Here is a 16,547-nt window from a genome sequence, read left to right as displayed (position 1 = left end):
TTTGCTAAGGTCTTCAGTCTCTGCTGGTATAAATGCACGTGGGCAGCTTAAGCAGTTGACATTGGAAGGACTGACAATTTGACACGAGAACAAGTTTTAAAAAACAGTGATATAAATTTGACATTAGATTTTACTCTTCTACTCTGTGACGAGTTAGACCCAAGATTCTAGTACAAACTAAAAATCCTAATGGACACTTAAAATATTCCAGTGATCACTGGTTGCTTCTCCAACTTTCCAAAGATGGTTTTGTGTATCCAGAAGTTTGTTCTGATTAAAACCTGGGATCAGACCTCCTCAATTGAGGAAGAGCACCCTCATACAAAGGAACCCTCTAAGGTCATGTATAATTTACAAGTTCTGGTCCTACTAGCAAAATTCATAGGATCACTGAGTGAGCTGTCAAGTCCTTGACTTAACCATCTTAACGTTTGGGATGGAGGAAGACAAATTAATTTTAAGGAATAGTTTCTGGAAGTCCTCAGGGGAGCATTTATTTGTAGACAAACCTACATGAGAATTTAGTGCCATTTAGAGACAGCTCTGAAGCCATTTTAGCCACATCTTTCTCTCTGGGAAAACGTATCCCTTGTTTTCACTGCTTGGCGTTTTTTTCCAGGAAACCAAGCCCAGGTTTTGCTGACGTTCGGGTTCACAGTTAGAAAGAGCGTGACAAAATCTGGTGTCAAGGTCGCTCCTGCCTCACCCCAACTGGTCTCTCTCTCTGTGCCCTCCAGATACCTGCCTGAGATCATGAATGACGGGTTGACCAACCAGATCAACAACCCAGAGGTGGACGTGGACATCACGCGGCCCGACACGTTCATCAGGCAACAGATCATGGCTCTCCGCGTGATGACCAACAAACTGAAGAACGCATACAATGGCAATGACGTCAACTTCCAGGACACAAGTAAGATAGCCTTTATCAGCACCCTCCAGAGTGAAAACCATTATAGAAGATCATTCTGTAATTTGCTGTTTTAAAGAAAGAATTTTATTTTGGTTTTTTTTTTTAATTTTTGTTTTGTATTGGAGACTTGTCGTTTAGAGAGCCTCCCTGATTGCTCAGCAGGAAAGAGTCTGCCTGCCAGTGTAGGAGATGCAAGAGACTCGGGTTCGATCCCTGGGTCAGGAAGATTCCCCTGGAGGAGGAAATGGTAACCCACTCCAGTATTCTTGCCTGGGAAACCCCATGGACAGAGGAGCCCGGTGGGCTACAGTCCATGGAGTTGCAAAGAGTCAGACACAATTTAGCGACTCAACGTCAACAGAGATGTTTAACAACGTTGTTTTGGTTTCCGGTGTACAGCAAAGTGATTCAGCTATACATATACTTGTGTCTATTCTTTTGCAAAATCTTTTCCCACTTAGGTTATCACAGAATATTGAGCATCATTCCCTGTGCTATGCAGCTGGTCCTTGCTGGTTATTCATTTTCAGTATAGCAGTGTGTACCTAGTGATCCCAGACTCCCAAACAATCCTTCCCCCGCTTTCCTCCTGGTAACCATAAGTTCGTTCTCTGAGTCTGTAAGCCTGTCTCTGTTTTATGAATAAGTTTATCATAATTTTTACCTTGGCTCTCTTGTGTCATTCTTACCCCATCTGCAAAGTTCTTTATAGTCCTTTGGGCAGAGAGCCCTGATCTTTCTTTAGGATATGACTAAAATCATAGCTGCTCTTAAGGAGTAGTTTCAGTGGCTGACATTCAACTGTACCAAAACTAAAGTTCAGTTTCATCTGCCAGTTAATCCATTGACTACAAGACAGCAAAGTAATGTTTTCCCCTCCCCCCTTCCCCATCAGCACTTATGTCTCTGCCTCAAACTTCCATCCTTCCTCCCAACCGCCAAGAGAAGAATGTCCTCACGATCACTCAAGATCACGTCAGGGAAGCATACCTGAGTTAGGATTGTTGGGAGGTTCATTTGAGGCCACGTGTGAAAGAGCTAAGATGAATATCTCATGTGCCATGAAGTCAGTTCATTGTTCTCTAATTGTGCACATGCATGACCCACTGACTGTTGTATCTGAAATCTTGAGTGAAATACTAAAATGCTGATGTAATATTACACATGACTATTTTATTAAAGATTACAAAGTACCAAAAGTGATTTTGAAAGCCTGTTAAGTGCATGTTGAATGAAAGTAACCATATTTGGGTTTTGTCTAAGTGGTTTCTAGATGTGTAACTATAAAAGCAAGGGTTTTATTTTTTTGTTTGCTTGTTTGTTTTCTGTTTTGTTGGCTTTTTTAAATATATATTCTTATATAGAGAGAGTTCTTGGGAGAAGATTCCTTGAACATAAGATGTGGAGTTGCCAGTGATTCTGTAATTTGGTCGCTGAAGCAAAAGATGATGCTATGTGCTTGAATTAATGAGATAGAAAGAAACAAGTTACAGATGGGAGACATGAAGTCATCTGAGTCTTAACCATCATTCTACTGAGTTTTCCCCTGCAGAAAATTTTTAGAGCTTAATTCCACTTAAAATAACTCAAAAATTAACTTTCTAAGTGCAGGATCATTGCCAACCTGATAAATTTGCTCTAAGCTTTCTCAGTCCTCCCAGTATTTCTCTGCCTCTTTGCTAAATGTCTCCTTCCCTCTTCAGAAGAGAAAATTACACTAGGTTTCAGCCTTTGCTGCTTCTCCCCTGCTCATTTCTTAGCTTCACTCTCAATTTATCTTTTTTATCTTCTCTATCTAATAAAGCACTTTGTCATCAGAGAATGACTATTGAATTAAATAATTCAAGATACATAAGAATTAGTTGATGTTGGCCTTGGTTCTCTCTCCTCTCTGACCTGAAGAGGTTGTATACATATCAATCAGCAAAACTTAAGATACGTCCTGGATAAGACATCCTGCTCCATTTCCCCCAAAAAGAAAATAAAAATCAGCAACACTCAGTATCACTTTGCTGTAACCTCAGCACCAAACTTGACCTCCCGTTTTAGGGTGAAAGTATTAGTCGTTCAGTCATGCCTGACTCTTTTTGACCCCATGGACTATCACCCACCGGGCTCCTCTGTCTATGGGATTTCCCAGGCAAGAATACTGGAATAGATTGCCATTTCCTTCTCCAGGGAATTTTCCTGACCCAGGGATCGAAGCCAGGTCTCCTGCATTGCAGGCAAATTCTTTACCATCTGAGCCACCAGGGAAGCTTATTTTAGGATAGTGTCTATCTTATAAACCACTATCACATCTTATAGTCATCATCACCATTACTGCTTCTGACATTTTTAAAACTCGCCCCTTAAATACCTGCATTTGTGATTCCTTTTCAGAAAGAGATGGAGCCATTATTTTTCTCAGCTAAAATTTCCCATCATTATTTGCTTACCACATTTTTGATATTCTAAATCACCTCAATAATATCTGTAAAGGTTATGTAACTTCTTGTTCATAATACCAGTGTTTAAAACAATTCCCTTAGCAACTGTGATATCTCTGAATTTAATTAATGGGCATTTTCCCCCTTGTGAAAGCCACTAAAGATAAATTAGAGGAAATGTTAAGAACCTGGTATAGTATATTCAAGTGCTCTTATGTGGTATTTTAGATGTCTCATGAAGAAAACAGAAATTACACTGGGACTTCCCTGGTGATTCAGTGATTAAGACATCGAACTTCTACTATAGGGGATGTGCTTCTATTCCTGGTCCGGGAACTAAGATTCTGCATGTCATGTGATATAGCCGAAAAAAGTTGAAAAAAGTTTAATAAATACATAAAGTTGTGCTGAGTTGAGCCTTGCTTAGTGGGGCGGTATTGGAAGAGTCCTGACATCACCTTGGCTTTTCTTAAGTACCACTGTCTAGCAGCCAAGATGGCACTAGGCTTTGTGGAGCAGCTCAATATATACATCACCATTTCAGACCAGCAGGGAGACATTTAGGTCTATTGAATGGACTCCATGGTGTACATGGGGGAAATAGTAAATGTCATTTCTCTGTTTACCATTACTACATTTCCTAAGCCCTCCCAGGAACATTATCTCACTTATAACACTTATCTCACCCTATAACAATTCTATGAAGTAGATAGGACTAGTCTCATTTTTACAGGTGAACAAGCAGGGCCTAGCAAGGCTAACTGACTTACATAAAAGACAGCCCGTTAAAATCTAAGTCGTCTTTGCTGGAGGAATAATATATTTCCTATCAAGCCCCATTGTACACATTGGGTTTGGCGCTGTCACATTTTATCAAGGGGTCTTCACCATCCTCAACAAGGTAAATGTTATTGTCAATAGGTACTGAGTTGAGGAAACAAGTTGAAAAAAGTGACCAAGGCATATTTAATTATTCAGTAAGTAATTATTATTGTGCACCTACTGTATGCCAGGGATCATTAAAGCCAATGCAGATACAGAAATGAACAGTATATACAAAGTGTCTGCCCTTCCTCAACAAGTATACGTTCTCAGGGAGGGAACAAGAAAGCAAACAGTTAAATAATAGAGTTGCAAATGGAGATAAGTACTTTCACATAGCTAGTAATGGATGCTCAGTTGGTAAAAGAATCTTCATGTCAATGCTGGAGACCCAGATTCAATCCCTAGGTTTGGCAAGACTCCCTAGAGAAAGAAATGGCAACCCACTCCAGTATTCTTGCCTGGGAAATTCCATGGGCAGTGGAGCCTGGTGGACTATAGTCCATATGGTCGAAAAAAGTCAGACACAACTTAGCAACTAAACCACTGCAACCAGTAATGAATGGATGGAGACTTACCTGAGACCCAAGTCTGAGATACAGGGTTTTAGAATCATGAACCAAGTGGTCAGAAGTGGGAACAGAGCAGTCCCAGAAGGTATTTTGGGCAGGCAGGGCAGATGCCAGACTGAGAATGCATACTAGGTGGACACCTGGGCATTGGTTTGAAGCAGAGAATGGCAAAATTTTCTGTAAATAGCCACATATTAAATATGGTCAGCTTGGAGGGGCATACATGAATGCAGAATTAAACAATCCATAAGTGAGTGACCATGGCTGTGTTCCAATGTAACTTTACATATGGACACTGAGGTTTAGATTTCAGATATACACTATTTACATATCGCAAAATGTTATTCCTCATTTGTGTTTTTTCAAACACTTGAATATATAAAAACGATTCTTGGGATTATACAAAGTCATTCTTGGGTGCATGCATGCTAAATCTTTTCAGTCATGTCCGACTCTTTGTAAACCTATGGACTGTAACCTGCCAGGCTCCACTGTCCATGGGATTCTCCAGCCAAGAATACTAGAGAGGGTTGCCAAGCTGTCCTCCAAGGGATCTTCCCAATCCAGGGATCGAAACTTTATTTCCTGCGTCTTTTGCATTGGCAGGCGGATTCATTACCACCTGTGCCACTTGAGAAGCCCAGGCTTGAGAGCCATACAGAAACAAGTAGCAGGCCTGCAGGCCATGGTTTGTCAACCAACGGTCAAGTCAGAATCCATCCTTGCACTTAGGAGGAGAACAGCAGTGGAAAAAGTGCCCCAAATGGTCATAACCAGCTGTGCATTCCACAATTACATGCTGCCATTCTCTGATTTCTTACTTCCATTGTTGGTTTTCCTCTTCAATGGTTTCCTTTAAAATATCCTTTCAAAATCCTTTCTAAAAGCATGATATCTCCTGAGAACAATGGCTCTGAGTTTTGAAAATGAGCAAAGAATGAAAGTTGTTAAAGGAATTGAAAGATTGGCCAGAATATGAAATTCATTTCAGATTCCAACATGGTGGGTATGGCCTCTCACTGGATCTGGGCTTCCCATGTTTTTTTAGTTGGGTAACTTCGGATATCTTTTCAAACAAGTCGACTCTTTACATCAGGTGGCACAAGGATTGAAGCTTCAGCATCAGTCCTTCCAATGAATATTCAGGGTTCATTTCCTTTAGGATGGACTGGTTTGATCTCTCTACTGTCCAAGGGACTCTCAAGAGTCTTCTCCAGCACCACAGTTCAAAAGCATCAGTTCTTTGTTGCTCAACCTTGTCCAGCTCTCACATCCATACATGACTCCTGGAAAACCCATAGCTTTGACTGTAAAATGGACTTTTGTCAGCATAGTGATGTCTCTGCTTTTTATTTAGGTACAGTCCACCTACCCATCACAAACCTGTCCATTAAAGAAAAACACCAATACAGTATATTAATGCATATGTATGGAATTTAGAAAGATGGTAACGATGACCCTATATGCAAGACAGCAAAAGAGACACAGATGTAAAGAACAGACTTTTGGACTCTGTGGGAGAAGGCAAAGGTGGGATGATTTGAGAGAATAGCACTGAAACATGTATATTACCATATGTGAAATAGATCGCCAGTCCAGGTTCCATGCATGAGACAGGGAGCTCAGGGCTGGTGCACTGGGATGACGCTGAGGGATGGAATGGGGAGGGAGGTTCAGGATGGGGAACACATGTTCACCCATGGCTGATTCATGTCAATGTATGGCAAAAACCACTACAATCTTGTGAAGTAATTAGCCTCCAATTAAAATACATATATAAATTTAAAAATAAATAAATAAAATAAACCTAGTAGGGTGGGATGAGGAGGTCTTCTACCAACATGCCCAAATTCTTTTGCGTCCCACTCTTTGCTGGCCTGGCGCTAACTCTTTTTCCATCTGTCCATGCCAGGCGACGAATCCAGCGGCTCGGGGAGTGGCAGTGGGTGCATGGATGACGTGTGTCCTACAGAGTTTGAGTTTGTCACCACAGAGGCCCCTGCGGTGGATCCCGACCGGAGAGGAGTAGACTCTTCTGCCGCCCAGCCGGGCCCGTCCCTGCTCTCAGGATCTCTCGTCTGCGTCGCCCTGGCACTGCAGAGACTGTGCAGATAATCCTGGGTTTTCAGTCAGATGAAACTGCATTTTAGCTATGGAACGGCCAACTCACTTCTTTTCTTACACCCTTGGACAGTGGACCATGCCACAAAAACTTACCGGTTTCCGAGAAGAGGGCAGTACTGTACTCTGCCTCCCTTTTTATTTTCCCAAAGAGTACCAGGCGCCAGACTGGACTGCTTCCTCTTTCCTTCAGCTATCTGTGGGGACCTTGTTTATTCTAGAGAATTCTTACTCAAATCTTTCGTACCAGGAGATTTTCTTACCTTCATTTGCTTTTATGCTGCAGAAGTAAAGGAATCTCACGTTGTGAGTTTTTTTTTTTTCCCCATTAAAAAAAAATAGGAAGAAAAGATAATTTTCCTTGCAAAATCAGGCCAAACCCCAAGACAACTGCAATTGGAACAAAGAAGCAAACAAGAGAGAAAAATAAAAGAGCTTTTAATGCCGTAAGTTTGGCATTGCCAGCCAGCTCCCAGTGTAAGCTTTTCAGTAACAAATCAGGGTTACAAAATGCTTATGGGGAGAAAGTTTGACATTTTTTTTTATGTAGTGAAAAAACACTGTTGTCTTGGAGGTCTTGCACACTAAACACAAAATGCCCCAGCTGATTTGGAGGTACTGAGGGTAAATTTAGAATTCCATCTTTACTATAAGAGCAAAATTTGCTACAGCTCAGCATCTCTCTCTTACCTTGCCCGATTTCAATTTCAGTAATAGCATCATTTTTCTTAATTCTTTTAATTATACACTTTATAATACAGTGTCTGTCCACTGTATCCAATTGGCACAGACTTTTTGCTTCATTTTCAGTTACTAGTGAACACCTGCATGAACTCATCCCCCTCAAGGGTCTGAAATGAAAACAATCATCAACAATACAATCGCTTTGCTTTAGCCACAGGCTTGACATGAATCAAATGTTTCTGCCCTGTGCTCATACCCTCCCCCAAAGAAGAGTTCTTTTAATGTACCGCTGAACAATTCGATCCATAAGTGAGTTTTGATTTTTAACTATTTCCTTTGTGTCAATTGGTTTCTGCATCACAAGGGCATTCTCTTACAAAATAACTCACAACAACAAAAAACGTCAAGACAAAAAATATATATATATAGTATTGACATGGAGATTTCTTTCACTTTTTTAGTCTTAGTATGATCATCTATTTTTATATCTATATATATATAAATCACAGATTTTAACTTCTTAATTCCAAGCTCAGGGTTGACACACCTTTGTAACGAAAATGTTTTGTCAACCAGCTCTTCTTGTTTTGTGCTGCTCAGAGAAGGGATTCCTCAATTATCTGTGAGCACCAAGAATCAAGAAAGAGAACTTTTTACGTATCTAACTGTCCATTTATTAAAAGTTTGCCAGGGCACACCTTTCTCACATGAGTGTGCTTTGCCCTGGGTGTTCCACACTGTACCTAACTCATGGGCAGAGCCATGGGTGTGCAGAACTGTACTGGTCATGGAAACTGTATGTGCAAGGAATGTATTATTCATGCAAAACCATTGCTTTCAGGACAACGCCTTCAGCCTAGGATTCCTGCTTGGCACTTGGAGAGATGTCCTAATCTAACAGGCTGATTTATAGCCTAACTCTTCCACCAGGTGTGCCAAAGCCAGGCATGATGCTCCCCTTGACAGAGAGAAGCAAAATAAACCAAACTGGGGCTTTATGAATACAGTTGGCTATCCATGTCTTTTATTTTTTGATTTCTATGATGCTTCTGGGGCTGGGAAAGGTAATGTTTCAAGACACCATAGTATGCAGTCACATGTTAACGAACCCATTAGCAGTCATGACACATAAATGATATTTTTTATCTCCATACTCATCAAAATTATAATTAGTTATTGATTTAGTCATCACACTTAAGTAGAACACATGCAGCACAATAGTATTAAGTATATTTGAGCACTTTTGCAAAACAGAAAGTATTTAGAAGCATCTCTTGCTATTGTATGCCTAACAAAATATGGAACGTAGGATTCTGAGAGACTTTGTGGCATCTTTTCACTTAAATCTTTAGGAAATTGACACTTAATCTAATTCAGCATTCCATACTTCTAGAAAACCATTCATTTCACCGCCAAACTTCAGCTTCCTAGCACCAATTACACATAAAGCATCCCTATGAAGGACCAATCAATTATGTTGCTCATTGCATTGTATGTTCAGAAATCAGTATGGTCTTTCTCCAGTAATTAAGGTGCAATACAAATTAAATCAATCTTGATTTTCCAGAATATTTGAGTCATCACTTGTTTTCATAGCTTTAAGCTCCAAGTCTTTCCTTTTGAAAAAATATTTCTGCACTGCTTTCTGTGAAATAGGTCAGAATGCCTTGTTTCCCCTGTGCTTTCACCCCCCAGAGGGTTTTGTGCATGTATGTGAATACACCTTATATTAATGAATGTGAACCCATGTTCTGTACACACTAAACACACCAATAATATATAAATGCCTGCTTCATTTGTTTCCACACCTTTGTTATCAATATTATTCATATTGGTGAGCTATAGTGAACTATATGAGCCAGGCAGAAAGCTGACATCACTATCAGTTAATGATGCCACAGTAATCGTCACCCACATGGATGTGGTCAAAGTATTATTCAAATTGTACTTCCCGCTTTTTATCATCATCCCACCCCATCATATGATTTTTTAGACTAATTTGACATGAGAATTTTTTTGTACCCTAAGGGAATTAGTTTAATCTAGTTAATCCATTTCAGTAAGTATTTTGGAATTTCCCCCTCCCTGCACCACCAAATTAATTTCTCTCATTTTAGCATAGTGATAGGGGATGCAATGATACTCCATTGTTTTTCCTGACCTGCCCTCATTTGCTTTAAAGTCCCCTAAATTCTGTAATCACATCATAACCTCTGTTATGAGTAGAGAGGAACGGACTCACTGAAATCGGACACTAGAAACAGTTGGGTGATGCTCATAACTGCAAACACTTAGCTTATTGAAGTGCCTCTATTTACATGTTCTTTAGTTATAATATGTATTTTTCTAACAGAAATACACGTCTGTAATTGGTGTATATTATACTTTGTATATGTTATAACAAAAGCTAAACAGAGGCTAAAGTCTTAAGCAGAGAAGAATGGATTGCAAATTCATGAGTTCGAGCTCCACTTATGGTTCTGTATTAAAGGACAGACACAATGACCTTCTCTCATTTGAATGAAGGTCAAGTCAGGACTTTGATTAGAGCCATCATAGAACAGCATTAGGGCTAGCAATCTGACTCCCTTACAGTGTCTTAACCAGATCAATATCTTGTATTACTTGCTTTAATTGTAAGGGATAGAAAATACTACTTTGCCTACACTGAAAAACATGATTATTCATTGACAAGCAGTAGTCATTGTAAAAGTAGCATTCTGTAAATCAAACACTGAAAATATTATCGGACGCAGAACCCTAATATTTAATTTATATTCCCTGCTGCAGACATTAGCCTACTTTAATTCCTCAGCCATTACATACATGTTTTGGCTACACACTGAACACCAACTAAAGTCCTCAAGGAGGAATAAAACCTTAGCAGATTCCTGAGTTGTGATTCTTTTATTACTTCTCTTTGCAAGGCTAATTATCAGATGGTTGGATGAATGGCGGAAGGGTTAGCAAATGCACGTTTTGACTTATCCAAAACTTGCAGAAATTCAAACTCATTTACTTACAGTCACTAACAAATCTGACTTCTAACTTTAGAAAAAGGAGGGGAGGAGAGGGGGAGTTTAGCTTTGCTAACAGAAGAGTAAAGGAGACCATAACTTATCAATTTGCAGTGCATTCCTCCTTGGTGGAGACATTAGCCAATGTTTGGTTTTAGGCCAAGTTCTACAAAGACAGTATTGATTTGTATGCATCCTGGAGCCTTGCTATAACACAGTTTGCTACAGCACGGGACTCAGCCTAGCATGGGGCCATCTGAACCTCAGTGAAGGTCGCGTAGGTACTGAAATCTTTGACATTGCCTTGTAATGAGGTACTTCGACGAAAAGACAACTCAAGTTGGCGTCGTAGTGAGGTCTCTGTGTGCATATGCATAACATATATGCAGGACAAATGTGTGCACCAATCAAACCTAAAATTTTATGTGACTGTCAAATGAATATGATTTGGGTTAAGATTTTTCATTTCTGATTTGGATAGAAAATTGCTATTAATCTTGTATTAAAATAGTTTTTAAAAATCTACCAGTGCCCTTTCTGCATTTTCTTAATTATTTTCATAGTCTAAATTTCAGAACTCTTGAATTATTTTGTTTGAGAACTTTTGAGAAGCTACAATATTTTAAAAAAAGAAAAAGAACCATAGGTTAAATCAGCACCACCCACTGAAGTACACTAGGCATTTGAAATCAAGGACTTTTCAAACTTTAGAATTTTTAGAGCTTTCCAAATGTATGTCTTGAGTTTGAGCAAGCTCTGGGAGTTGGTGAGGGACAGGGAAGCCTGGCACGCTCCAGTCCCTGGGGTCGCAAAGAGCTGGACGCAACTGAGCGACTGAACTGAACTGAACTGATCGAAGATACTATACCTCTCTTCTTTTGTGTTGATTTCTTCTCTAAAATAAAATTTAGTAGCTTGAGAATTGATGTCAGTACTTTATAAATAATGTCAGAAAATAAGGTGTAAGAGAACTAACACTTTTCCAGATTTAGCAAATTGCCTTGCTTTTTTATTTCTGGAAGCTCCCATGCTCCCAGGGATGGTAAATACTGTATAACATGCTAAAGATTCATTTAGTAGACTTTTATTAAACTCTTACTTGACACTGCACCTGGTCTAGGTGCCAGTCACTGGTTATCAAAACCACCATCTGGGAAGTATTCATTCTTTACTATGCTGCTGCTGCTAACTCGCTTCAGTCGTGTCCGACTCCGTGTGACCCCAGAGACGACAGCCCACCAGGCTTCCCCGTCCCTGGGATTCTCCAGGCAAGAACACTGGAGTGGGTTGCCATTGCCTTCTCCAATGCATGAAAGTGAAAAGTGAAAGTGAAGTCGCTCAGTTGTGTCCGACTCCTAGTGACCCCATGGACCGCAGCCTACCAGGCTCCTCCATCCAAGGGATTTTCCAGGCAAGAGTACTGGAGTGGAGTGCCATTGCCTTCTCCGATTCTTTACTATAGTTACTCATAATTATTAAAAATACATCACTGATTTTTAAAATGTTCTTTTAAATAAAGAAATCTATGTAAATAAAGTTATCACAAATAAAACACTGTAAGCAACATTATAATTTTAAACATTATAATTTAGCTCACATTATTACTGTGTTGACTTCTATTAAGGAAAGTGATTCCTATAAAACAGTTAACTTTAGGATGGTGGTAATGTTTAGTCACCAAGTCCTATCTGACTCTTTTGTGACCCCATGGACTGTAGGCTCCCAGGCTCCTCTGTCCATGGGATTTCCCAGGCAAGAATACTGGAGTGGATTGCCATTTCCTTCTCCAGGGGATCTTCCTGACCCAGGAATCGAACCAGAGTCTCCTGCATTGGCAGGCAAGTTTCTTTAAGATTGAACCACCTGGTAAGCCCCTATCTTCTGGATAATTCCATCTAAAAACCAGAATATAACAAATTCTATTTGGAAATAAAATGAAACCAATTTCATGGAAAGGAAAAAAGCTTTCAAAGGGTTTTGAAAAAAATAATAAAACCACAGCCAGGTTTATCAACAATATTTATTTTAATTTGCTCTTTGGATAAAGGGACTAAGATGTAGTCAGAATATACACACAAATATGAAAGAGGACATTGATTTTTCAAATACTAACTTGTGAAATAGCTAGAAAGATGTAGCCATAATTCTTTATGTTCAAACAGACATTCCCAATTCATTTAGTACAGATACATCTCCATTCCACAGACACATTTATTTGCAGATATAAACATGTGCCAAGTGTATTTTGTCAGCTCACGGAGGACACAGCAAAGCTGGGATGAACTAGACACCTGCTTTTGTAGTTTGCACACCTTGAAATAGCAGAGTAAGTAAATGAAAATTTTACCCAGCAAGTGTTCAAGTTTGGAGAGAAGCAGAAAGGAGACAAATAAATTGGATTTGAGGCAAGTGGAAGAGTATTTACCTCGAATAAAGCCATCTGCTCTTCAATAGGAGCTGTCTGTAGAGTTTTAAAATAAAGAAAAAAATTGACTTAAGCAACAATAATCATCTATTCTTCCAAAAAAGAATGTGAGAAACACTAAATCGCATGCCAGATACAGTTCTGGGTACCAGAGCAAGATGCCGGAAAGGACTGAGACAGAGGGCTTCCCTGGTGGACCAGTGGTTAAGAATCCCCCTGCTAATGCAGAGGACAAGGGTTCGATCCCTGGTTCGGAAAGATTCCACATGCTGAGGAGCAACTAAGTCCATGGACCACAACTGCTAAAACCCAAGTGCTCTCGTGCTCCACCAACACGAGAAGCCACGACAGTGGGAAGCCTGTACACTGAGGCTAGAGAGTGGCCCCATCTTGCTGCAACTAGAGAAAGCCCATGTGAAGCAATGAGGACCCACAGTAGCAAAAAAAAAAAAAAAATACAATTTTTAAAAAGTTTGCCCCCACGAAAAAGAACTGAGACAGAAACTGGCTAATGACTAAGGAGGAGATGCACCTTGAGACCAGCGGTCCAGGGGAGCCCCAGGTGATACTCAGGCTGTGATCTAATGATGGGAAGAAGGTGCCATGTGCAGACCTGGGGACGGAGACTGCCTGGCAGAATAAAAGCAAATGTCAGGATCTCAGCCCAGAAATGAGTGTGGCTAAGGACCAGTGGGTGAGCTGTTGGATGGTGGGAGATGGTTGAAGAGTTACACAGAAGAAGCCATGCTAAGCTTAATAGCCAAAACCCTGGTCTTTTACCCGCTGGTGAAGCCAGAACCTCAGAAGGACCCATCTCTACACTGCAGCCCTACTGGTGGCACTTATTAGTATTTTAAAGCACATTTTAACAAAGAACTGTGCTAAGGTCTTTATGTACTTGATCTTCATAGCATCTCTAGGACATAGAAATAAAAATGTTCATTTTATATCGAATAAAATTAAACACAGTGAGATGAATTACCTTGCCCAATGACACAGGCAAGGCCACGATAGGAACTGAGATCTGTAACAAGTAGGCAGAAAAGTGGCAGTATGTAAGGGTAACTGCAGTTGTTTATTATACATGCAATTGAATTATCTGAGGGTTTTCTGAGAATTGGCAGCCAGTGTGTGAGCAGGCATTCACAGAGGTTTATTTACACAGAGGTTATATATTAACACTTTATTCTGACAGGTGGTACCATTTGGGCTTCCTCAGTGGCTCACCAGTAAAGAATCCTCCTGCAATGCAGGAACTGCAGGAACCAGAGGAGACATGGATTTGATCCCTAGTTCAGGAAGATCCCCTGGAGGAGGGTATGGCCACCCACTCCAGTTTTCCTGCCTGGAGAATCCCACGGACAGGGGAGTCTGGCAGGCTATTGTCCATCGCACGGCAAAGAGTCAGATATGACTGAATGGGCTAAGCACGCATTCGCACGCATCTAGTACCATTTACTTGCTTTCTGTTTCCTTTTTTTCAAAATCAAAATCCTGTGTAGACAAATGACTGGCTCTGGGTTTCTTGCACAGTGTTGAACTTATAAGCCATCGTGAACCGAAGTTTGATGTCTAGGACAAGAAAACATGTACTGAATCTGCTTTCCTCCTCTATTTGTCAAATTGGCTTAAACATCATATTTACAGAAAGCAAGTCATCCACAGGGCATAGCCTGACTCACAGGGGTTCTTCCTATACATCATTGCTGTTGTTTAGTCGCTAAGTTGTGTCTGACTCTTTTGAGACCCCATGGAGTATAGCCCGCTAGGTTCCTCTCTCTATGGGATTTCCCAGGCAAGAATACTGGAGTGGGTTGCCATTTTCTTCTCCAGGGGATCTTCCCCACCCAGGGATCAAACCCATGTCTCCTGCATTAGATTCTTTAGGACTGAGCCACCAGGAAAGCCCTCCTAGGTATTAGCCTTGTCTACAATTTGTTGTCCATTCAGGCAGTGAAGTGGATGGAAAATATGCATCAAGTCAAGGCAATAGTTAGTTCAAACAGACAAGTAGTCTGGCTGCTTTGCTGACTAACTTGACTGCTGCTTCAAAGTATGACACTGAGACCCAGCTGAATCAAGGTTCTCATGATCTGCTCAGTTAAAATAAAGACCAGATGGTGGATACCACGTGCCTCTCTTTTTCATGGAGTTAGAGCTCCGTCTATTGTTGGATTCCTCCTCAGGTCACTGCCTTCCTTACCTGAGAGAACTGAGGTTACTGATCACAGGTTTTATTTCTCTTTCAAAGATACTCTTTGGACATTTCATAAAGATAGGCAAATATCAAGTTAGGGAAATGTTGGTCCACAAAACTCTATTTCCTTTTCTTTCATGATATAAAAAGCCTTATATTTATGGAAAGCATTTCACTCTCAAGGGTGCTCTCGAATTTATTTTCCTTCATAATCTCCACCACACCTCCACGAAGAATTAATCATCCTTATTTTACAGATCAGAGACACTGCCTGGTGGAGCCAAAGTCCTCTCGGCGTGTCTATTCACCCCCTTGGTGCTGCTTTTTCTCTCCCTCACTCCCAATCCAACCAAACCGTACGGACTTCCCTGTGAGTCATTCTGGCTCCTATCAACCTCTCATTCATTTATAGAACCAGCCCTCAGTAGCTCAGCCACAGGGACACAGGAGCAAATCCTCCAAGCTAGGTCTCAGTAGACTGATACCCAAGAGTCTTTAATTCATCTCTGGTCCTGAATCACATGCTGGGGATCAGCATGTACTGAACTCCTGCATGTGAAAACTTAGATGTCCCCAAATTATATCAAGCCAAAGAAGTTTCAGAGCTACCCTGGTGGCTCAGTCAGTAAAGAATACACCTGCAGTGCAGGAGACCGCCTGTAACACAGGAGAAGTGGGTTTGATCCCTGGGTTGGGAAGATTCACTCTAGTATTCTTGCCTGGGAGATTGCGTGGACAGAGGAGCCTGAGAGTCAGATATGACTGAGCAACTAAACCACCAAAGACGTTTCACCCAAACACTTTATTAAAAAGCTTGTTGGTTAACACCATAATGGTTTCATTGATTTTTGTTTGTTTGAAATATCACATATGAATTGGCATGTTCTGGCTGTGATAAGCCCAGATTCTGTGCATGTGTTTGTTTTTAAGCCTGGGGGTCTTTTTTTTTTTTTAGTTGAAAAGAGAAAATTTTACACTGAATAGTGTCTTAGTAGAGAGCATGAGCTTAGTAGAGAGCATTTCACGTTTCAATGAGAAACGTTAAAGCAAAATGTCTTTCTCCAGGAAAGACATAAATAAAGACTTCCCCTACATCCAAAGTCTTTCTTGTACTGGAGGAATCCTGTACTCTTTCCCCTCCTTGTGCCCACAAGCAGGGAGAGTGAGGTAAGATGGAGTGGAAGAGATAAAATGAAGCAAGAGAAAAACAGAGATCCGGTGCCATTGCCATTTGCAACGCATGCTGTTTTCTACCTTATTTCGATCAATTCTGAACCTTCACTGTGGAAGCCTCCTCTCAAATGAAAGACACCTTAGAGACAACATAAAATAATGGCACTTAAGGAAAACCTTAAGTCACAGAGACA

General features: G+C 40.5%; 1 protein-coding gene across 1 annotated transcript in view; it reads left to right on the top strand.

Moving 5' to 3' along the window:
- GPC6 (glypican 6) overlaps positions 1 to 11,083 on the top strand; it is a 1,225,779-nt gene extending 1,214,696 nt beyond the window's left edge. The window contains exons 8-9 of the mRNA XM_005687698.3: positions 738 to 913; positions 6,649 to 11,083. Coding sequence (XP_005687755.2) covers positions 738 to 913; positions 6,649 to 6,851 — 379 coding nt within the window. The 3' untranslated portion in view covers positions 6,852 to 11,083. The remainder of the gene's footprint in view (positions 1 to 737; positions 914 to 6,648) is intronic.

This window comes from Capra hircus, chromosome 12 (assembly GCF_001704415.2).
Source record: "Capra hircus breed San Clemente chromosome 12, ASM170441v1, whole genome shotgun sequence".
Lineage (NCBI taxonomy): Eukaryota > Metazoa > Chordata > Mammalia > Artiodactyla > Bovidae > Capra > Capra hircus.
This window is presented reverse-complemented; position numbering and strand designations above follow the sequence as displayed.